General features: G+C 38.9%; 1 protein-coding gene across 6 annotated transcripts in view; it reads right to left on the bottom strand.

Moving 5' to 3' along the window:
* Window positions 1–25176, bottom strand: part of RBBP8 (RB binding protein 8, endonuclease) — a 107386-nt gene that overhangs the window by 32761 nt on the left and 49449 nt on the right. For all 6 annotated transcript variants that reach the window (XM_080686462.1, XM_080686461.1, XM_080686465.1 and 3 more), the window contains 4 exons: window positions 21633–21728; window positions 12859–12971; window positions 9930–9996; window positions 3164–3339 (listed from right to left, as the gene is read on the bottom strand). In XM_080686462.1, coding sequence (XP_080542588.1) covers window positions 3164–3339; window positions 9930–9996; window positions 12859–12971; window positions 21633–21728 — 452 coding nt within the window. The remainder of the gene's footprint in view (window positions 1–3163; window positions 3340–9929; window positions 9997–12858; window positions 12972–21632; window positions 21729–25176) is intronic.

The following is a 25176-nucleotide window of genomic DNA, read 5'->3' as shown; positions in this document are numbered from 1 at the left end:
TGATCCAAGTCTCCTAAAACTGTAATATTTTAATGTATCATTTCCTTATATATTTGTTGTAAATAAGTAGGTCAGTTTAAAATAAATACTGCATCCCAGATCTCCACAATCTTTGTTTTAGTTTTTATTTTCTGAAAGGAAATCCTGAAACACGCTTTGTCAGAAATAATTCAAAGGAAAAACAAACAATCAAAAAGTAAAGGGAAATAGACTTTTACTAATTATAACCTGAAAATAATATTAAAAAACACATATAAACTGCCCTGGCTGGGTATCTCAGTTGGTTAGTGTCATCCCAATATACCAAGGTTGCAGGTTCGTTCCTGGTCAGGGCACATACAAGAATCAACCAATGAATGCATCAGCAAATGGATATTTCTCTCTCTTGCTCTCTCAAATAAATAATTTTACAAAGCAGTATAAACTTTAAAATAAATAAGCAAAGATGGTTAGAAAGAGGAAAGGACTAAGTAGTCATTAAGTCAATTTTAATATAATTTGCATGGCTCAAAAGTTATCTTGCATTTTAACCCCAAATTTCAGATTCCAAGTAAAAATGGTTAGTATGCAATTAAGACAAATCAAGTTTTTAAACAGTTGTATGTTATCCTATCTAATAAAAGAGTAATATGCAAATCGACCATACATCTGCTACACCCACAAGCCACGCCCACCAGCCAATCAGGAGCAGATATGCAAATAAACCCAACCAAGATGGCTGTGGCCACAGAGAGCAGGAGGGAGGCTTGGGTTTCCCCGGCAATGGAGGAAGCCAAGCTTTCCGCCTGCCCTTGCCGGCCCAGGCCTCCACTCCAGGCTACAAAGTTTCAATTATAGGAGATAAATAAATCCCAACAGAAATGGCGGCAGCTACGGAGCTGGAGAGAGCAGGAGGCTAGGGTTGCCCCTGGCGATGGAGGAAGCCAAGCTCCTGCAGCCCTGGCCTGCTTTGGCCTCTTCTTAAGGCTACAAAGTATCAATTATAGAAGATAGATAAATCCCAACAGAAATGGCTGCCGCCACAGAGCGAGCAGAAGGCTTGGCTCTGCTCTAGGCTACAAAGTTTCAACTGTAGAAGATAAATAAATCCCAGATACCAGGGCTTTTGCTTGGGATGCCGGGGGACGTGGCCGGCCTGCAAACCACCACAGGCCCCTTGCCCAGGCCGCCCCACGCCCCAAGGGAACCCCCACCCTGATCTGGGACACCCTTCATGGCAAACCAGCTGGCCCCCACCCGTGCACCAGACCTCTATCCTATCTAATAAAAGAGTAATATGCAGATTGACCATCACTCCAACACACAAGATGGCTGCCCCTATGTGGTCAAAGATCCTGCCCCCATGTGGACACAAGATGGCCACCACAAGATGGCCAGCAGGGGAGGGCAGTTGGGAGGGACCAGGCCTGCAAGGGAGGACAGTTGTGGGCAATCAGGCCAGCAGGGGAGGGCAGTTGAGAGGGACCAGGCCTGCAAGGGAGAGTAGTTGGGGGCGATCAAGCCTGCAGGGGAGGGCAGTTAGGGGTGACCAGGCCGGCAGAGGAGAGAAGTTGGGGGTGACCGGGCCTGCAGGGAAGGGCAGTTGGGGGGGACCCAGGCCTGCAGGGGAGAGCAGTTGGGGGGTACCAGGCCTGCAGGGGAGGGCAGTTAGGGGTGACCAGGCCAGCAGAGGAGGGCAGTTAGGGGCAAACAGGCTGGCAGGAGAGCAGTTAGGCATCAATCAGGCTGTCAGGGGAGTGGTTAGGGGGTGATCAGGCTGGCAGGCAGAAGCAATTAGGGGCAAACAGGAAGGAAGGCAGGCGAGCAGTTGGGAGCCAGCAGTCCTGGATTGTGAGAGGGATGTCCTAGTAGGATCGGGCCTAAATGGGAAGTCGGACATCCCTCAAGGGGTCCCAGATTGGAGAGGGTGCAGGCTGGGCTGAGGGACACCCCCTGCCCCCGTGCATGAATTTCATGCACCGGGCCTCTAGTTCTTATATAATAAAGAAACAAGCCAGGAGCTTTTGTGATACAAAAGAAGACTTTCCTAATAAAGGAAATTGCTGTGAATTTTTTTTTCTGAATATTCTTATACATGGATTTAAACATGACCTAAATTATGCAGATGGTTATCTGTAGTGACTCCTGTCTGATAACAGACTAAAAGGCCAATGCATGTTCATTCTACATCTGTGATCTTACATTTTATTTTAGCTTTTAATTATGTGTAAGATTTTTAAGAGTTCTTTTGTTTTCCACTAGATGGTGATGTAAGGTCATGTAAAATGATGAAAATTATGCCCATTTTCCAATATCAAAGAATAAGATTTACTTATTTTTTCAAAGGCATAGCTACTCTTAAAAATTTATTTGAATTATAAAATATGTTACAAATAATTTAGGTTAAAAATTAAAGTTTACCATATACTTTAGATCAATATTGAAAGAAATAATCTTTGTATCATGTCACATAATACATTTCAGGATTACATGAAAGGGTATTCCCAAAGCATTTAACAGACATGGTAAGCCACAAAGTGATATATTATAATGCTTTTTCTTTATTACCACCAATTGCTACAGACTATAACAAGTAAGAATAGCCAGTTAAAGATAGGATTATCAATATGGAATAGCTGCGGGCAAGATCTGGAAAATACAAAAGTTTAAGTTAGGAAGATCTGTATTTGAATTCTGACTCATCTACTTACTTGAGAAATGACCCTGAGTGAGTTATTTAACCCTTCTAAAGAGCATTTTTTCATCATCTATAAAATATAGGTTCTAATAGCTACATGAGAATTCAAATATAGTAATACTGTATTCAAATCACTCAGTGCACAGTAGGTAAAAATTAGTGTTAAGTTCCTTTCCTCTTTCCTGTTATTCCACTCAGATATATACACATAAGAATGTTTTTTAAATAAAAAGAAAACAAGAAACTATTAACAATGTTATGAAATGCTGGGTGTTTACATATTCAGAAGAACAATGCATGTCTATATATAATACAGGTAGAAAATGCCTTTCCAGTCACTTCATTAATGGAAGTTAAATTTACAGGTATAACAAGTTTACCTGAACAATGACTATTTACCTTCCATGAAATTGAATAACACAAAAACAATAGATGGATACTATTTTTACCAAACCACGTAACTGAAGTGTAACTCTAAATCCTTACCATTTGTACACACAGAGAGCTCCGGGTTAGTATGTGTTTGTTCTATGTATCGGACATGGAGGTTCTCTCTTCTTCGTAGCCGATTAATGCCAGAAAATGAAAAGGCTGTTATCGGTGAATCTGGAATAACATTTTCCTCAGATTCAAGCTCAGCTGCTTGATGCTGTTGATCATTCCTAGAGGAAAATAATGACAATTGAAAGAACATTAATTCAATGAATATTTACTAAAACATCTACCATATGGTATAGAGCTAGAGAAAGACACAGGTGTGAAACTTAAGACATATAATTCCTTGCATCTAAAGTTCAAAATCTAAATATAAGGATTCAAATGATTAGAGTGGGGAATATTATTGTGTGAAGAAATGTACAAAGTGTAGTTGCTGCCACCTGAAGTGAAATTAAAAGAATTTCAAATGGCAGAGAAAATCAGCAGAGGATGCAGAGAGTTTGACTAAAGGCCTGCAGTATTGTATACTGGTGTTGGAGAAGGGCACACTGGAACTATGTGAAGGAGGGCCTTAATTAAGTGTGCACATAGTTTAGAAAGAAAGAGGAAAGGAATTAGGGTTTTGAGCATGGAAGTAATGTGACAATATAGTAGCAGTGTGCAAGATTGGGACAGAAAGAAAAGAGGCAAGGAAATCAATTAGGTCGGGGCTACGATAGTCCAGCCAAGACCTTCTGTGGGTTGAACTATCTAAGGATGTTGAAAACAGCTATGGAAAGGAAGGGACCAGTGCTAAACATTGTGGTAGTAGAATCAACATGACTTGGCAACTGACAAAAATATGGTGATAAATAATATTAATTACCAACATTCTTTGTAGGTTTACACTGCCAGACACTGTTCCAAAGTATGAAGTTATTACTAACAGTCTCATTTTACAAATGAGAAAATGGAAGTTACAGAAGTTAAGTCACTTACTAAAATAGTAAATAACAGAACCAGGATCTAAATCCCAGCAGCCAGACTCCCAGGATAATACTGATAACCATTCAATATGTTATCCTTCGTGTAGACCAAGAGACAAACAACTGACTACAAGTAGGATTCTGGCACTGCTTTTATTCAGGTGCCCTTATAGTCTAGTCCAGGGGTCCTCAAACTTTTAAAACAGGGGGCCAGTTCACTGTCCCTCAGACCGTTGGAGGGCCGGACTATAGTTTAAAAAAAACAACTATGAACAAATTCCTATGCGCACTGCGGCCCGGGACGAATCAGCTGCTAAGCAGGACAGGCAGCGGCACCCGGCAGGCCGGATAAATGTCCTCGGCGGGCCGCATGTGGCCCGCGGGCCGCAGTTTGAGGACACCTGGTCTAGTCTTAAAACATTAGTCAGAACAGACCTATTAAAACTCGTTATTCACTCCCCTGATTAAAACTTGCCACATCTTCCCTTTCACGTAAAATACCAAAGTCCTCTTAATGATTTATAAGGTTCTATATGATCTGACCGTTCCCCTTGCCTATACCCCTGATCTGCTTTCATTATCATACTCTAGCCCAGCCACCCTTGCTTCCTTGAGGTTCCTCAAACACACCAGGCAAACTCCTACCTTAGGTTCTTTGCTCTAGCTGGCCCATTTGCTTGGAATGCACATACATCACATGGCTAATTACCTCCTCTCCTTCAAGTCTTGCTGGAGTTTTACTTTCTCATTAAGGCCTATCTTGAACACACTATTTGAAATTGCAATTCTTCTTTCTATGCCTTAGTACTCATTTTTTGTTATTCTGCTCTACTTACCTTATCTGTAGTATTTACTGCTTTCTAACATAGTATATAATGGACTTAACCTATTGCTCACCTGCTAGAATGTAAACAAGAGATAAGGATCTTTGATTCACCAATATATCATGTGTCCACAAGAACAGGCACATAGTAGGTACTCAATAAATATTTAGTGAGTAAATGATGAGTATGAGAGATACCCAGATCCCAGTAGAAAAATAAATTTGTGCTGATCTAGGCATATGGCACCTAAAGACTGGGTTTGGATTAAATTGTAGTTATTGAATAAAGTTAATTAACTTTAACTCAATTGACTTTCCCATGTCAAATCATTACTGACTTTATCTGCAACTTAATTCCTACCAGTCTAGCAGGCATTGAGTCTTTACATGACAAAACCAGTCTATGCTACTACAGTCATATCAATTTGTAATACAATCTCTGAACATACAATAATATGAATATTTTATAAACTATGACCAACAGAAATTTAAAAAAAACATTAGAAGATAAAGATTAATATTTTCTAACATTTATTTATATCTTAATTTCCTGGATCATATCAATATTACTGTGGTTTATAATCCTATATTTTTTATTGAAGATTTTAGAACTATTTAGAGCTACTATCTTATTTTTAATCTCTCCCTACAAGTTCAACTGTCTTATTCTGGAAAAACAGAGTAAACTGGTCATATGAGAAAGGCTTATAAATTAATGGAGTGTGAAATCTATCTGATCTCATTTTAACTAATCACGTCACAACCTACCTGCCTATTAGTCATAAAAATTCAACCTGAAACATGAATGAGTCATGAGAAGAAATTGACTTCCTGGCAGAGCCAATCTAGAATCAGCTGGGATCACAAAAGAAAGAAAAAAACAATTGAAAACTAGCTCTAACTAGAGGTGTCCAAACTAAATAAACAAGTGCTGCCTTCGTTCTCCTTTGTCATAAAAAAAAGGGGGGGGGGGGGACAAAACAACTTCCATGTGCCCTCTCATTAGTCCGAAGCTTGAACCTGTCCAAACACTGTAGCCGCTTTCCACAGACCTCCAGTAGGGGGCATGCAGGAGGCAGCAGATCAATGATTCTCTCTCACCATTGATGTTTCTATCTCTCTCCCCCTTTCCCTTCCTTTCAGAAATCAATAAAGATTTATATATATATATATATATATATATATATATATATATATATATATATATATATATTTGTGTGTGTGTATATATATATATATATATTTAAATATATTTTATTGATTTTTTACAGAGAGAAAGGGAGAGGGATAGAGAGTTAGAAACATCGATGAGAGAGAAACATCTATTCAGCTGCCTCCTGCACACCCCCAACTGGGGATGTGCCCGCAACCAAGGTACATGCCCTTGACCAGAATCGAACCTGGGACCCTTCAGTCCGCAGGCCGATGCTCTATTCACTGAGCCAAACTGGTTTGGGCAATAAAGATTTATTTTAAAAAAACCCACACAAAACAATAAAGATAAATTAAAAAAGAAAAGGACTCAGGAGGGCTATGATAGTTGTCTTCATGTATACAAAGGACCACCACGTAGAAGAGGGAATAACTTGTTCCAGATGGTCCCAGAAGGCAAAAATCAGTATTGACAAATATAATTTACATATAAGTAGAGTGATTTCTACACAAATTCAGAAAGAACTTTCTAATAATTTCATCTCACTGAAATTAAATAGGCTTGGGAGACTGAACTTGTACTAAAGGTATTCAAACAATTCTGTTAAAGAAGTCATACAAGGAATTCAATTTAGAAGAGGGCAGTGTAGCTCATCTTAAAAAACAAAATGAAACAAAAACTTTATTTTTAACTCTGTCCACCTAGAAGAGAACAGTGAATGACATGAATCCTACAGTCTTTAAGTGTATACACTTAAATATCGACTCCTTTTACTTTCACTGAACCAGTACATCCATTTCCCGAAACAAAGAGTCATGACCCTCAGCGGTTGCCAACTGGTGGTCTGTGGACCACTGGTGGTCTGTGAGGTCCGAAAGGTTGGCAACCGCTGGTGACCCCAATACCTAGCTTAGTTATCTGCTTTCTGTGACTGGTAGAGTTGAAATATATATATTTAAACTTTATAATGACAAACTGTTACTGAGTAATTTCTCACTATAATGTCATTAAATAACTGTCCTATCATATAAGGTATCTGTAACATCAAAACCAGTTTAGGTGAGTTAGAATTGCTACATTTCATAAGCAAAAGTATAGGTCAAATCATTTTTCTAAAGTTCAGGGGCACTTCAGGCGTTAATAGCATAATGTTACGTTAGGTAGTCAGAGGAAACCATGTTGCCTTTATGAGATAATACTTGTTATTTTTTTAAACTGCAAAGAAAAGAAAATTTGTTCAAGGAGAGCAAGCTACAAAGAAGTTGCCTTGTGAAAATAACAACTATCTTAAATTTCAGAAGAGAATTAAAAGACAACAGATTACCTCCTACATTATTCTGACTAAGGCATATCCTAAATAAGCATACTTGCTCTGAGCTCACCTACCTGATTAATCTTTACTGTAATTTAAACTTCAGCTTTTACATCTTTTCTAAAATATCAATGAGCCTCAACAGGAAAAATATTTGAATTTGAGAACACTAAAAATAAACTAATTCTAAACTAATCAGAACTAATACTGGTATTTCTATCAAGCGAATGACATTATTTGGTTTCAATCTTTCCTAATAGAGAAACATGTAAATTGACTGTACCTCTGCTACGCCCACAGCCAGAGTATGCAAATTAACCCAATAAATATGGCAGTTAATTTGCATGCATACCAGGGTCCCGGGAACCTCCTTGGCACCCTGGTCACTCCTAGCTGCCATCCCGCGGAGGCTTTAAGCTCGGGGGATGGGGGTACCCGGCTTCTCAAGCCTACAGCCTGGGGCAGAGGCTGTAGGCTTGGGAAGTGGCTGAGCCTGGGATCGGAGGGAAGAGGACAAAATCAATGGAAACATATCCTCAGGTGAGGATAAAAAGAAAAATAAAGAAATGTCATATCTTATGAAAGGCACATCTTGAAAATGCCTAAAGAAAGTTGTCATTTTTTCATGGTGAAGGGACTGGAGTCCATGTTGATGAAAATATTTTGGTGGCTGCGGTGACTGGCAGTGGCTGCAGTAGTGGGGTGATGGGGCTGGCGCCTTCCCCTGATCAGCCCAGTTGCCTCCCGCAAAGGGAGGACAGACTGCTCCAACAGGGAGCGGGCCTAAGCCATCAGTAGGACATCCCCTGAGGGCTCCCAGTATGTGAGAGGGGGCAGGTTGGGCTGAGGGACCCCTCCCCCATGCATGAATTTCATGCACCGGGCCCCTAGTATACTTTATATATCTTGGTTGTTGAGGTAATCACCTAATTTCTATTAACCTCTATATAACATATAAATATTATCTTATTTATCTTCAGTATTCATAGGTATCAAGGTTGATGTGTTCAAAACATCATAACTTACCTGTGCTAAATAACTTACCATAACATAAATTAATATAGGACAACAATCACTTATCTGAAATCTTTGGAAGCAGATGTGATTCAAAGTTCAGATTTTTTTTTTTTTTACATGAAAGGTAATACAGATCATATAGAGATGATTATATAACACAGGGGAGCCTAAGGTGTCATCCTGTAGCCAAGCACATTGATATTTTCACAGCAAACCATCAAATGCTCACATGAAATGGTGGGATAAATAAGAACTATAAATAGCATCCTGTCAGTTAAGGTAAAGTTAGGTTGTGGATACAAACAAACACCTTTTGGGTTTTAGAATCGGATGTAAAAGATTATGGATCTGTGTTCTAACAGCATGAGGAAAATTAGTAAGTGTTGACCTTTTCATATACATGTTTGATAGCTTCAGTCTGATCTCCTAGCTTCTTTTCTCATCTTCCTATTATCCCTCCTCAAAATTCCCTTTGGCTACCAGTGTTTAGTGGACTGATCACATGGGAGAAATATCAAAATCCTACTGGACATCCACTACCTAAAAGTATTCTGATAAGGATTCTGATAAGGATTCTGATAAGGATGTTAATTTCACCTTTGAGATATGTTTATACATAAGACAATAACTCTTCTAAACCAAAAGAATATTACATCAGCATAGTTTATACCAAAATTGTTACAGATGTCTACTGAAATATAATAGAATCTTTCAGAGCCCTATAAAACCATTTAGATTATCCTGAATCCTAATTCTTAAAAAAATATTATATAAATTTTATGTAAGTGGAAAATAAGAGGTAGCCATATACCTTACCCCCCAAAATAGGCTATTTTTTGGAGACACTGTCGCATAAAGAAAAGAACAGAGGCCTTTAAGTCAAAAGATACGGGTCTGAGTGATGGTGTTAAAACCTACTAACTGTGAGACCAAGGCAAGTTACTTGACTTTTGTGAGCTTTGATTTCTTCTTCTATAAAGTAGAGATAATAAAACTACCGTGAAGAATCATAATGAACAATAGAAACAGTAAACATAAAATACAAAAAAGAGTAACTGGTACACAGGATAAAAGTTATTTTTATTCTTTAAGAGAAATGGTGGGAGAGGGAGAGATCAGAGAGAGATTTTGTGGCCTGAGAAGTGTGTAAGAGGAAATACTTATTCATTTTGCTCTTATGAAGCTTCCAGGACAGGGCTGGAAGAAAGGTAACAAAACTAAAATATTTATTTGAAATATAAGTATTTTAATAATGTATTATTTATAATAATTATTAAATTAAAACATTTTAAATTAAAATGTTCAGATACTTTCTCACACTAAGAGATGTATACACTTTTCATATGTATTCTCAAAACATGAACAAAAATATAGTGATTTTCTTTACATTTTTTTTACAGAACACTTTATAATTTTTTAAAATGAAATTTGCAACTCTTAATATATTTTTACAGTTTGTATAGCTAAATAAAATGAAGAAAGAAAAACTGGGGGAAAATATTCAATTATTCTATTTTCTACTGCAATTTAGAAAATATACTTACTCAATTTTCTGCTGCAGTTGTTCAGAAAGCTTTTTATTTTCTTCCTGTAGAGTATTCTTTTCATTCACTTAAATATAATGTGAAAAAAAGGGGCACATATTATAACCCTTTTAACATGTATGTCAAGCTTTTTCAATAATTTCAACAATTATATAGACATTAGGATTTTTAATTCTAAGTCAAAATGTTAGGATTAATGTTATCATGCAAAGCTAATTTGTTACTAGGTAGTGATTACATCTCATATTGTGCCAGTTCCATGTAAATGATTAATTATTTTATGTAATGCTTGTGGGCAAAAAAGAAAGAATACCTTATGTACTGGGGAGTAGAGTCTAATTATTCATACTGAGGACAAGAAAGCATTCCATCTGGTTACTCAGTTCTACTAATTTCAAATACCACTGTAGTGAGAGTCATTTATCTTGAAATAAATCTGATCATAAAAGTAATATAACACTGGATATCAGTGTAATTTTTATAACATAAACACCATTAAGTCATATTTTCTCCTTTAGTCATACTCTATGTTTTATGAGTAATTATATCAATAATCTAAACATATCAATTGAAGTCAGTTTGAATCCACCTCGACTAAATTTTTCTATCCACCCATATTTAATTTATAAAGCAAAAACTCAATTTTGGGCTATAATTTCCACTGTAGCAGGACAAATCTCTTACCAATCCTTACTATGATGTTACTGGTTAATTAAGCATGTGCTTTACTAGGAGCAATATATATATAGATATATACACACACAAGAGATCAATAACAGTAAATACAATTAGCCTATACCAAAGAAAGTTAATCATATTCTAAAAATTTGTTAATAATTTAATGCTTTACTAATCTAAACATACTTTCTTTTCTTTTTTAAAATATATTTTTATTGATTTCAGAGAGAAAGGGAGAGGGAGAGAGAGATAGAAACATCAATGATTAGAGAGAATCATTGATTGGGTGCCTTCTGCATGCCCCCTGCTGAGGGATCAAGCCCACAACCTAGGCATATGACCTCCTGGTTCATAGGTTGATGCTCAACCACTGAGCCACGCTAACCAGGCCTAAAAATATTTTCTTACATTGAGCAAACAAAATTTTTTGACTATCTACAATATGTGAGGTTGCTACACTACCTCCTGTGAAGGATCTAGAAAAACCTTAAGATATGGACAATGGCCTAAAAAAAAGTATAGTCTAATGAGAGACAAGCTAATAATTAAACACATTTTATATACCTGAAAGTGACAAGGGCATTAGAGAGGTACAGATAAAGTACTAAAGAAAATTTCAAGGAGAAAAAGGTTGTTTTGGGCCCTTGAGGTAAGAAAAAAATTCACCACAGAGGACAAATGAACTGGATAAGTGATTATTCTATTCAGAAAATTAATGGAACAAAGTTAGAAAGAATGACTGGGTATAATAAATGATAGAAAGCCTTCAAAAGCAGGCTAAGAAGTCTAAAATTAATCTTAAAAATTAAGTTATTTTTTACAGATGAATGATGGGAAGATTGATTTGTAAATAGGTATATATATCAAAGTGAGAAGAAAACACTGAAAAGTTAGGCTATTGTTAAATGAGTTGATCAAAAAGAATAAAAATAAGAATTAAAAAAAATGGTGGGGAGGAGAACGGGAGTGGGCTGGAAGAGGTTAATGGGGGGAAAAGGAGGGCCTATGTAATATTTTATAAAAAAAACCACAACAAAAACAAAAAAACAATGGTAAAGCCCTGGCCAGTATTGTCAAGGGTCACTGTTTCAATTTCCAGTCAGGGCACATGCGTGGGGGTGGGCTCGATCCCCAGTAGGGGGCATGCAGGAGACAGCAGATGGATGTTTCTTTCTCCCTTCCTCTCTCTCTAAAATCAATTAAAAAACATGTTTAAAAACAATACAGAAAACCCCAGTATAGAATCAAATTAAAGCTGTGACACTCAAGAGTGTATCCAAAAGAAGCGGCACAACCCTGACATTTACCTTCAATGAATAGGAGGTACAAACCAAAAACGAATCAAATTAAAATGAAATAGAAGGAAATCAAATATCCTTCAAATTCAATAACTGGGAAGAGTAATAACAAAAAAAAGAAAGACAGGACAGGAAGAAAAAAGTAGCAATAAGATAGAAACACCAAAAATTCATAAACATGAAGCCCTTAGTGTTTTTATTTTTATAATAACTTTGGGCCCTGGCTGGTTTGGCTCAGTGGATAGAGCATTGGCCTGTGGACCAAAGGGTCCCAGGTTCAATTCCGGTCAAGGGCATGCCCAGGTTGCAGGCTTGATCCCCAGTAGAGGCGTGCAGGAGGCAGCCAATCAATGATTCTCTCTCATCATTGATGTTTCTATCTCCCTCTCACTCTCCCTTCCTCTGAAATCAATAAAAATATATTAAAAAAGTAAAAATAGGTAAAAGAAAAGGCTAAGAGAGGTATTAGAAAAGAAAAAGGTTAAGAGAAAAAGTTTAAGAATGATAGAAAACCCTATATTAAATGGGTAAGGAGCCTAACTGAAAATGGTATACTTGTAATAGTATGTCATGAAAACAAAAGTATACACCTTTGTAGAACACTATATTGTTTGTTTTGTATTTAAGTTTACTAATAATCAAATTGCACAAAATAAAGATAAAACCAAAGCAGCAAATATGGACATATGTGTAGGAAATTTACTTCTTGTCTTACAGCTGGTGAGACTTTAAGGCCAACGTGGTCAGTATGTGCACAATCTTCTGGTATTTCTTACTAAAATAATCATGAGATTAAATCTATACAAAGTGAAGGAAGGACATTTGAACTTTTGCCTAAATAAGGAAAAATATATGTAAACAATCCATTTATTTGGTTGCAACCAACTTACTAATAGGTTTTAACAATAGTACATTATGCTTTAAATACTTAATAAATGAAAAAGGAAACTCACTAAGCTCTGTGATAAGTTTAAGATTCTGCTGCCGGATATTTTCAAATTCTTGCTGTTTTTTTCGCATATGTTCTTCAGTTACTGCACAGCGATCACATAATCCTGCTCTTAATCTATGAAACAAAAACAAAACATTTTTAGAATAGAACTTAAATGTTCTCATAAAAAAATAAGTAAATACCCCTAACTGGTTTGGCTCAGTGGATAGAGCGTCGGCCTGCAGACTGAAGGGTCCCAGGTTCGATTCCAGTCAAGGGCATGTACCTTGGTTGTGGGCACATCCCCAGTAGGGGGTGTGCAGGAGGCAGCTGATCGATGTTTCTCTCTCATCGATGTTTCTAACTATCCCTCTCCCTTCCTCTCTGTGGAGGAATCAATAAAATATATATATAAAAAAATAAGTAAATAAGTGAGTGATGGATGTGTTATCCCCAAAGGGTGGGAATTCTTTCACAATGTATATGTCTATCAACTCACTAAGATGTACACTTTATTTTACAATTTTATTTGCCAATTATACCGCAATAAAGCTGAAATAAAAAAAATATTTTCAAGTACTAAAAGAATTTTTAAATATTTGAACCCCAAGATTTTTATGCTTTATGAAGAACTAAAGAATTGACTTGGCAAATATAGAGAAAATTAACTAATTTAATGATATATTCATACCTTTAAAAAATTCTCAAATAGACGGAAATCATGCTACAAAACTTTCTACAGATTGCAATTCTGAGCGAAATTCTGTAAAAAATCCGCTATATTCAAACTCTATTCAAGGGAACTTATTTATTGAAGAACCTAAACTTGTTTTAATATATTATAGCCAAAATATGCCAGTACAATACTCAGGGGCCGCATTATATCTTAAGCAAGCTTGCATTTGCTTTGCTTAGCACATATTATAACACTAATGAGTGCTCAAAAACATTTTTAGTTGAATCAATACTAAAGATTAAGGAACTCAAAGTTTTTTTAAAAGTCACCTCATATTTTGCTCTCTGCAGTATTAAAAAAACAAATACCCAGTGTTAGTAAAAATTCACAATGCACTATTATGTAAACAAAATAAAGATTACAAATAGCTTTTACTAATTATGTGTGAGTGCTAAAGAACAGAGAAAAATACAGATAGTATATGGGGGGAGGGGAACGTGGAGAGAAAGGTGTACTCCAAAATATTAGTAATAGTTATCTTGCAGGTATCAGTATTATGGGAGATTTTCTTCTTAGTGTTTTTCTATATGTTTCAAAATTTTCCTCACTTCATTTATATAATCAGAAAATATACAGTTAAAAAAGACATATGGAGAAGAAACCAAGATGGCGGCATAGGTAAACACCTAAACTGCTGCCTCGCACAACAATTTCAAAACTACAACTAAAAGACAGAATGGACACCATCCAGAACCACAGGAAAGCAGGCTGAGTGAAAATTCTACAACTAGAAGGAAGGAGAAAAGCTCACAGAGAATTGGAGGTACGGCAAAGGGGCTTTGTGCAGGCAGAGAGGAAGGGCGGCTGAGAGCTTGGCTGACTTCCTCTGGCGGAAGGGGGAAGGAAGCCTCGGACTGCTAGCTGGGAAAGGCAGAAGTCTGAAGGCGCACACGGGCCAGTCCGCACAAAGGCTGCGGAGGTAGCCATAGGCTTTCCCTAGTGAAAGGGAATCAGAGGATCCTGACTGAGCCCCAGTTCTGACTGCAGTGAACCCCGGTTCCAGGCGAGCCCCTGGGGACCCACGCTCTTGTAGGGGGAGTCTGGACTCTCGGGCGGAGACTCAGGAGCCGGGGAAGGCGGAGGACTGAAAGTGCGCACACGCGCCGCGCCGGTGCGCACAAAGGCTGCGGGGGTTGCCACAGGCTTTCCCTAGTGGAGGGGAGTCAGAGGATTCTGACTGCACCGAGCCCCAGTTCTGACTGCAGTGAACCCCAGTTCCAGGCGAGCCCCTGGGGACCCACGCTCTTGTGGGGGGAGTCTGGACTCTCAGGCGGAGACTCGAGCTGGGGAAGGCGGAGGACTGAAAGCGCACATGCGCGCAGGGGCGGGGCTGACAGGAAGCCAAGACTGAGACTCCACCCCATCCAAGCTGAGCACAGAGGCTATTGCAATTTGGCAAGTCTAATCCTATAGGGCTGTCTCCAGCACCGGGCTTCTCCCAGCATAGACACAGCTGATCCTTACAGCCAACTGGCCCGGAGGTCAATTCTTCCCAGTGATACCAACAACAATAAAGACTTAATTACAACGAGGCTGTACACACAGTCCACAAAGGGGTGCACCAAGAGTGTCCACCTCAGGTTAACTGGGGAAGCAGACCCACTGGGCCATATTGGAAACCTAGCACAAATATCTACCTTACCAACTCAGGGATTCAGTGAAAATGCGGGGTCAAAGAATCAGATCACAAACGAAAGAAATGGAGGAAAACAAACGACTGGATATAGAATTCAAAACCACCGTTATAAGACTTTTTAAGAATATCCTAGAAAAGGCCGATAAATATAACGAGACCCTCGAAGATATGAAAAAGGACCAACTAGAAATTAAACATACACTGACTGAAATAAAAAATATTATACAGAGACCCAGAAACAGAATAGAGGAACACAAGAATCAAGTCAAAGAATTGAAATACAAAGAAGCAAAAAACACTCAACCGAAAAAGCAAAAAGCAAAAAAAAAAATCCAAAAAGTTGAAGATAATGTAAGAAGACTCTGGGACAACTTCAAGCGTACCAACATCAGAATTATGGGGGTGCCAGAAGAAGAGAGAGAGCAAGATACTGAAAACCTATTGGAAGAAATAATGACCGAAAACTTCCCCCACCTGGTGAAAGAAATAGACTTACAAGTCCAGGAAGCCCACAGAACCCCAAACAAAAGGAATCCAAAGAGGACCACACCAAGACACATCATAATTAAAATGCCAAGAGCAAAAGACAAAGAGAGAATATTAAAAGCAGCAAGAGAAAAACAGTTAATTACCTACAAGGGAGCACCCATACGACTGTCAGCTGACTTCTCAACAGAAACTATGCAGGCCAGACGGGAGTGGCAAGAAATTTTCAATGTGATGAATAGCAAGAACCTACAACCAAGATTACTCTACCCAGCAAAGCTATCATTCAGAATTGAAGGGCAGATAAAGAGCTTCACAGATAAGAAAAAGCTGAAGGAGTTCATCACCACCAAACCAGTACTATATGAAATGCTGAAAGGTATTCTTAAAGAAGAGGAAGAAGAAAAAAGTAGAGAGAAAAAATTATGAACAACAAATACATATCTATCAACAAGCCAACCTAAAAATCAAGTGAATTAAAAACCTGAGGAGCAGAATAATCTGGTGAATATAATAGAATCAGGGGCATAGAAAGGGAGTGGGCTGATAATTCTCAGGGGGAAAGGGGTATGGGGGGGTTCATGAAGAGAATGGACAAAAATCATACACCTATGGATGAGGACAGTGGGGGGGAGGTAAGGGCAGAAGGTGGGGTGGGAAAGGGGTGGAGGGGAGCTATGGGGGGAAAAAGGAGAAATAATTGTAATAATCTGAATAAAGATTTATTAAAAAAAAAAATAAATAAATAAAAAAGACATATGCCCCACATTAGGAATTTAGGAAACATATTCTTAGAAAATAATTTCATCTCAATAATCTAAATGAATAAGGTACTAAGTATTTAAGTGTCTAAGGAAGCCACAGCCTGGTAGTATAGACCATTAATTTTTTAAAAAAGGAAATAAAATATGAAAACTGTACAACTAAAGCAAACAAAAAGAACACAGAGATTTTTTATATAAAAGTAAAACTCATAAACAGCGTTTTGATAAGGATATAAAAAATAAAGGTTAGAGATCAAAGGTTGCATTAATGGAATGACAATTTCTAGAAGCCAAAAATCACATGACATTGAAAGGTCTTTGAAAAAACACCGAAGGAGTTAAACTGCATTAACCAATTTTAATGAATTATTTAAATGTCGTTCTACTAGCCAGTTTGCCATTAAAAATTAAACACCTTATTGTTTGTAAGAAATCATATCTGATATATTAAAATGTTATAAAGTATAATGAAAAACAATCCCTTGGGACCCCTAGTTTCCAAGTTTAAAAATGCCACTGACACAGTTATAAAATAAAGCAATATTCCCTGGCTTGTTTATTACTTCCAGATTTCTCCAATCAACTGCCACTCTTGATAGTAATATCTGTGAGTCAACCCCTAATTGCTCACTGGTCCTAGTTTGAGTTTAAACGGATGTGAGAAAGTACGCTCCCATTTCCATCAGCAGGGTTCCATTACTTTCCTCTTGCCTATCCTCCACTGTAGCTGTCAGAGAAAGAAAAAAATAGCCTCAATTTCACAGGAGAATACAGTAAATAGGAAAAAGGGAAAGAAGAGTAATTTCACTTGTAAGAACAGACAGCAACATGTGTTCTGAGTTTTATCCCAGCTTGTTCACTGAAATGAAGAAATAATTTATTTTGGAATTAAAACTCAACAGCCCTGACCAGTTTGGCTCAGTGGATAGAGCGTCAGCCTGCGGACTGAAGGGTCCCAGGTTCGATTCCGGTCGAGGGCATGTACCTTGGTTGCGGGCACATCCCCAGTGGGGGTTGTGCAGGAGGCAGCTGATCGATGTTTCTCTCTCATCGATATTTCTAACTCTCTATCCCTCTCCCTTCCTCTCTGTAAAAAATCAATAAAATATTCAAAACAAAACAAAAAACAACTCACCAGATTGACAAGTATGCACAATTGCTTTCTATACCTCCCCAAATTTCCTTAGATTTATTTATTGTCATTCAAAAGGGTTTCACTGAACACCTACAATGAGTATTGTAGGTACTATAAATACAAGGGTGGCCAACATAATGTTACTTATTTTAAAGCGTTTATAACAGTCTGCTAGAGAAAAACAGACAATAAAAAAGTAATTACAAAAAGGATGATTTATATCATGACAGAAGAAATACAGGGTACTATTCTATATAATAAAAGCCTACTATGCTAAGTGTCTGGTTGACTGGATTTTCCATTCAACCAATCAAAGCATAATATGCTAATGATATGCTAAGGCTCAACTGCTCGCTATGACATGCACTGACCACCAGGGGGCAGACGCTCCAACCAGTAGGTTAGCTTGCTGCTGGGGTGTGGCCTATCGGGACTGAGTGAGACAGGCCGGAAACACCCTGGAGCCCTCCTGCGGTCCCTCCCCAGCTGGTCAACCTCCTGCGTCCTTCCCCGGCCCCAATCATGCACCGGTGGGGTCCCTCGGCCTGGCCTGCACCCTCTCACAATCTGGGATCCCTGGGGGGATGTTGGAGAGTCAGTTTCAGCCTGATCCCACAGGCCAAGCTGAGGGACCTCATTGGTGCACAAATTCGTGCACTGGGCCTCTAGTGAAGTATAAAGCACATAGCAGAACTTAACCTAGTCTAGGAAGTCAGAGGTCTCCCAAAGAAATATGATGTTTTAATTCAAATCTATGAGAAAGGCAGTTAGCAAGACAAAAGAGAATATTTGGTTCAGTATTTGAAAAATAGTTGCAGAAACACAAATCCTCTGATTATGAGTACCAATTTTCCCTTTTTATGATAGTTGAAATAGGAGTTTCTCATGACTGCCAAAAATGCTTTTAAAAACATTAAAATCTACTGAACAACTATGGTTTAACTACTTTGTTCAGATTTTTTTTTTTTAAAGAAAATGCATTCTATCTACTTTTCTAGCACAGTGACTGTTTCTTAGATTTAGTAAAATACTTTGGTTCCTTAAAGAAAAGTTTGTAAATGTAATAATAATAGTGGTAAAATATAAACAAGCCACACAAAATTAGACCTTTTTATTATCTAATTTACCTTTATTGGGTAATTTCCTTTCATCTAAACATCTCACAATGTTTTTACAACATTAGCATAAGAATCACTTCATCTTATGAAGAGTAGATGGCAAGTTTCAGAATTATTTAGAAATTTTAACAAAATACGTGTTGCTTTTTTTAAATTTATTTTTTATTTTTTATTTTTTTAAATAAATCTTTATTCAGATTATTACAATTGTTTCTCCTTTTTCGTGTTGCTTTTTTAAGGTCTCAGAAAAACATTGAGTTTTATAGACTTATAAAGCTTGCTCTAGACACCATTCTTACATGATATAAAACTAAAACGAAATTTTATAAGGCAGAATTTTACCAGATGTTACCTATGTAGACATCTAAAGGTAGTATTCAATTAGTAGCAATCCTATCTAATAAAGAGGGAATATGCTAATTAACCATCACTCCATCACAAAGATGGCTACACCCACAGCTGAGGCCAAGTTCCCATAAGGAGCCTTAAAGAGCAATCAGCAGGGACCTGAGGCTATGCCCTCCCCCACCCCCATGGGGCTTGACAGGGGATCTCAAGGTGCATTTCCCGTCCTGGTGCTGGGCTAGGGGACGTCAGACTGCACCTCCCGCCTGGCAGGGCTTGACAGGGGTCCTCAGGCCACGCCTCCTGCCTTGGCACCAGGCTGGGGGACCTCAGGCCACGACGCCCACCCGGTGGGGCTTGATGGGGACCTCAGGCCGCGACCCCCGCCCAGTGGGGCTTGACGGGGGACCTCACAGTGTGCTTCCCATCCTGGTGCTGGGCTAGGGGACCTCAGGCTGCTCCCCCCACCCCAGCACCAGGCTAGGGGACCTGAGGCCATGCTGCGCCCTCCTACCTGGTGGGGTTTGACAGGGGACCTCAGGCCGTGCTCCCCACCCAGTGGGGCTTGACAAAGGACCTCAAGGTACACCCCCAGAGCTGGGTCGGGGGAACTCAGGCCGCACTACCTGCCCAGCGGGGCTTGACAGGGGACCTGAGGCTGTGCCCCCCTCCTGGTGCCAGGCCGGGGGATCTGAGGCTGCACACCCCCGCCTGGTGGGGCTTGACGGGGGACCTCAGGCCATGCCCCCCACCCAGCGGGTTTTGACAGGGGATCTCAGGCCATGTCCCACACCTGGCAGGGCTTGACAGGGGACCTCAAGGCATGCCCCCTACCCTGGTCTGGGCTGGGGAACCTCAGGCCACGCCCCCCGTCCTGGCACTGGGCCAGGGGACCTGAGGCTACATTCCCTGCCCTGCGGGGCTTGACAAGCGTGGGAATGGCTGGGTCTGGATCTAGCCCAATGTGGGGGTGGGCGGCCGGGTCTGGATCTCACGCGATTCTGAGGCGAATGTGGGTGGGTGGGGACTTGACTCTGGGTCCCGTGGTGTGCCCCAGACTCTGACAGGAGGAAGGTTTCCATATACATTTTACTAATTTTCTTTCATCTCTGACACTTCTATTATAGAGAATAGGCAAATAGCAATAAATTATTTTCTCTAATTAATCCCCTTTTAATGTGCACGAATTTTGTGCACTGGGCCACTAGTATAAAAATAAAATAATAAAAAAACAACTTCCTAGAAAACAGACTAGATAGTAGACAATGGGGAAAACTATTTCAGAGTATGTGTCTTGGTAACTTTAGGTCAAGCACAAATACTGTGAGATAATCAAAGTGTAATTCATTTACACATTTATAAAATTAAGACAGCATACCAACAAGTCATCATGAAACCATAGAAACTCTTTCCCAGCTCAGTTTCCTCACATGTAAAATGTATCTACCATCCAACTTATAGCGTTAATGTGAAGATTAAGTGCTGGGCCCAAAGTGGGCCCCTCAATACATATCAATTCCTCCATAAAACAATAATGGTCAGATCTAGGTCATTCTTGTTTTAATTATATGAGGCTTCATGAAACAATGAATAAACCTTAAAGAAAGCCCAAAGGAAAATTTCAGATTTGTATTTGAAGGAGAGAAAAAGCATATATATAAAGAAATGAACTACACTCTTTGTCCCACCCCCTACTCCCACCACCAAATTAATACCACATAATGAATTATAGGCCCGCCTAACTAAGGACCTAAAGGTGAAGGGAATGAAAGGCAAGAGAACATTTAGGATAAGAAACAGCAGAGAAGGAGGATATCCACAGGAAATTAGTGACCATAGATCAAAAATAGAAAAGAATCTAGTTAAAAAAAACTGCAGAATAGCCCTGGCCAGGCAGCTCAGTTGGTTAGAGCATCATCCTGATAAGTCAAGGTTGTGTGTTCAATCCCCAGTCAGGGCGCATACAAAAATCAACCAATGAATGCATAAATAAGTGGAACAACACATCGATGTTTTTCTCTCTTTCCCAAATCACTAAATAAAAAAAAAAAAAAAATTGCAGAATAAAAGATATATATATATTTTCTCCTCCCTGGGTACAATACTCTCCCCACATCTCCACATGTTCACCAATCCAGAAACTCCATAAAAAAGATAATGTTCACAATTAAATATATTAACTGGATAAGAGAGTAATTTATAAAATACTTTAGTGGGAAGGGTAGGGGCATTCATCTCCTGACATTTTTTCTCAGAATGGGCCTGGAAAAGAAAAATTTAGTTAAGAAGAAAAACACAAAATTCAAAGAATAACAGAACTGGAAGCCCAAACTCGTAATCATAAAGTGAAAAAAAGATCAGAAGATACTAGAAAGAATTGCTGTAATTAGTGAAAACAACAAGCATTGCAAGAGTATATCTTTAATTTCAAAGTATTCATCCAAAGTTGACATTAAGGTTGGGGAAAAAAAAAATCACTTTCGGTCCTAGGGCTGAATACAAATTAAAACCATAGTACTTTCTATTAAGGGGGAAAAATCACCTCTTACTCAAGAAGACCCAACAACCAGACTCACCGATCTTCTAAAACTTTAATGGTTTCATGAAGAACTTTCTGTTGCTCTCTCAGCTGCTGATTTTTGGTGAAGAATTCTTCAAGTCTTTGTGCATCTCTAAAAGTCAAGAAATAAGTTGTCTGTTTTTTGTTTTTTTTTTAAAAGGAAAAATATCCTAACAGGATTATTCTGTCATAAGAACTCCAAAGTATGGTCTCACCACTTACATATATCATGAATTTGCTGTACCAAAACAAATAGAGTGGAACCTTGGTTCTCAAACTCAGTTCATTCCAGAAGGCTGTTCGAAAAGCGATTTGTTCGAAAACTGAATCATTTTTCCCCCATTAGAAATGACGTAAATTGAATTAATTCGTTCCAGACCCCCAAATGATTCCGTTTTAACCTTTCTTATATACAGTACATGTCTAAAGTACTGTTTAATCTATAAACAAATATTTCTTTTCTTAAATTTATCAAACCACTCCCTACTAACCTTAAAGGCATCACTTTCAGCACTCCTTCCAGGGGAGTCTCAGGAAATCAGCATGAGATATCTTAGACATCTTTGCTTTTCCACACATCACTGCCTTGGAAATGCTATCACGGGCTAACTGCTTTGCTTTTATCCAAATCAACAACAGTTTTTCTATTTCTTCATTTACCTGGGATCATTGTTTCTTTCACACCCTGAGCAACATTAGCACTTAGTAGCCTCTTTATGTTTTCAAATTTCACCAGCAACAAAAGCAAAAAGATGTAAACTGACTCGCATTTTCTCCTTTGTGGCCTGTGAAATGCTTTTTGTCACACTGATGTATCAGCATGGAAAGGTTATCTGGATGAGAACTGAAGCTTGTTCAACAATCTAGACATTTTTTCCGTGAACAACTTAGTCAAAAATGGAATTGGCCCTAGCTGGTTTGGCTCAGTGGATAGAGCGTCAGACTGCTGACTGAAGGGTCTCAGGTTCAATTCCGGTCAAGGGCACGTACCTCGGTTGCAGGCTCCTCCCCAGCCCTGGCCCTGGTCTGGGCTCATGTAGAAGGCAACCAATTGATGTGTGCTTTTTTTTTTAAGTAAATTTTTTAAAAAATAAATCTTTATTGTTCAGATTATTACAATTGTTCCTCTTTTTTCCCCCCATAGCTCCCCTCCACCTGGTTCCCAACCCACTCTCTGCCCTTACACCCACCCCCCATCACTGTCCTCATCCATAGGTGTACAATTTTTGTCCAGTCTCTTCCCGCACCCCCCCACCCCTTTCCCCCCAAGAATTGTCAGTCCACTCCCTTTCTATGCCCCTGATTCTATTATATTCACCAGTTTATTCCGTTCATCAGATTTTTTATTCACTTGATTTTTAGATTCACTTGTTGATAGATATGTATTTGTTGTTCATAATTTTTATCTTTACCTTTTTCTTCTTCCTCTTCTTAAAGAATACCTTTCAGCATTTCATATAATATTGGTTTGGCAGTGATGAACTCCTTTAGCTTTTTCTTATCTGTGAAGCTCTTTATCTGACCTTCAATTCTGAATGACAGCTTTGCTGGGTAGAGTAATATTGGTTGAAGGTTCTTGCTATTCATCACTTTAAATATTTCTTGCCACTACCGTCTGGCCTGCATAGTTTCTGTTGAGAAATCCACTGACAGTCATATGGGTGCTCCCTTGAAAGTAACTGTTTTTCTCTTGCTGCTTTTAATATTCTCTCTTTGTCTTTTGCTCTTGGCATTTTAATGATGATGTGTCTTGGTATAGTCCTCTTTGGATTTCTTTTGTTTGGGGTTCTCTGTGCTTCCTGGACTTGTAAGTCTATTTCTTTCACCAGGTGGGGGAAGTTTTCGGTCATTATTTCTTCAAATAGGTTTTCAGTATCTTGCTCTCTCTCTTCTTCTGGCACCCCCATAATTCGGATGTTAGTATGCTTGAAGTTGTCCCAGAGGCTCCTTACACTATCTTCATATTTTTGGATTATTTTTTCTTTTTGCTTTTCCGGTTGGGTGTTTTTTGCTTCAAATCTTTGACTTGATTCTTGTAATCCTCTAGTCTGCTGTTGGATCTCTGTATATTATTTTTTATTTCAGTCAGTGTATGCTTAATTTCTATTTGGTCCTTTTTCATATCCTCGAGGGTCTCGCTAAATTTATCGGCTTTTTCCAGAAAATTCTCGAGTAACCTTATAACCATGGTTTTGAACTCTGTATCCAGTCGTTTGCTTTCCTCCATTTCTTTCATTTGTGATCTGTTTCTTTGTCTCTGTATTTTGGCTGCTTCCCTGAGTTGATAGAGTGGGTTTGTGTGCTAGGTGTCCTACAGGGGCCAGTAGCTCAGCCTCCCCATTTACCTGAGGTGGACACTCTTGGTGCACCCCTTTGTGGGCTGTGTGCACAGTCTTGTTGTAGTTAAGCCTTGATTGTTGTTGGTATCACTGGGTGGAATTGACCTCCAGGCCAATTGGCTGTGAGGATCAGCTGTGTCTATGCTGGGAGAACTTCTATGTTGGAGACACCCTTATGGGAGAAGACTTGCAAAAGCCTCTGTGCTCAGCTTGGATGGGGCGGAGTCTCAGGGAGGAGCAGACAGCAATAGCTTCCCGTCAGCCCTGTCCTAAGAGGCCCCTGGGTCTCAGTGTCCCGCGGTAATCGCTGCAAGCACCTCTGAGAGAAAGCCGCCCTCGAGTGCCACCCGCTGCCAGACAGTCCAGTTTCTCCCCGAATGAGTCTGGGTCCCCAGAGTCTTGCCCGGAACTGGAGTTCAGAGCCGTCGGGAGCTTTTGTCTCGCCCGATTGAGAAAGCCAGCCGCTTACTCAGTTGCCAGCCCTCTCCGCGCGCGCCTCTGTATCTCTGCCTTCTGCAGCTCCTCTGAGTCTCAGTGTGCGTTTCTCTTCCCTTCTAGTTGTAGAATTTCTACTCAGCCAGCCTTCCTATGGTTCTGGATGATGTCCGTTTTGTCTTTTAGTTGTAGTTTTGAAATTGTTGTGCGAGGCAGCAGTTTAGGTGTTTACCTATGCTGCCATCTTGGTTTCTCCTGATGTGTTTTTTTTTCACATTGATGTTTCTCTCTGTCTCTCCCTCTCTCTTCCACTCTCTCTAAAAAAATTAATGGAAAAATATCCTCAGGTGAGGATTAAAAAAAGAAAAAAAAAGAATGGAATTGTTCGAAATGGGAGACATTGGAGAACCGAGGTTTGACTGTAACTTAAAAGGTGAGGTTTGAATATCTTGTTAATCAGAGTTCAAATTATAATAAAATTTTCTCTGCAGTATTTTTTATACTACAGAAGTATTATGCCTAAGTACCAGGCATTCATTATACAATGATGGAACACAGATGAAGGAGTGGATTGTGATGCCACCATTGACTCCATATTGTCAAAATACAAAAAAGTATGTATACTTACCTATTTTTATTATTTTGTCTACATTTGTTAATGTAATTAACAGATATTTCTACTCATTTCTCTATCACTATTATGGGGGATTTACACTTTCTATTTTATTAATTTCTGTGTTGCTTAAATTTCTACCTGGTATTATTTTTAAGCTAGGGCTTACTATT

Source organism: Plecotus auritus, assembly GCF_963455305.1.
Source record: "Plecotus auritus genome assembly, chromosome: 8".
Lineage (NCBI taxonomy): Eukaryota > Metazoa > Chordata > Mammalia > Chiroptera > Vespertilionidae > Plecotus > Plecotus auritus.
The sequence above is the reverse complement of the archived record's forward strand: the minus strand, read 5'-3'. Positions and strand labels throughout refer to the sequence as shown.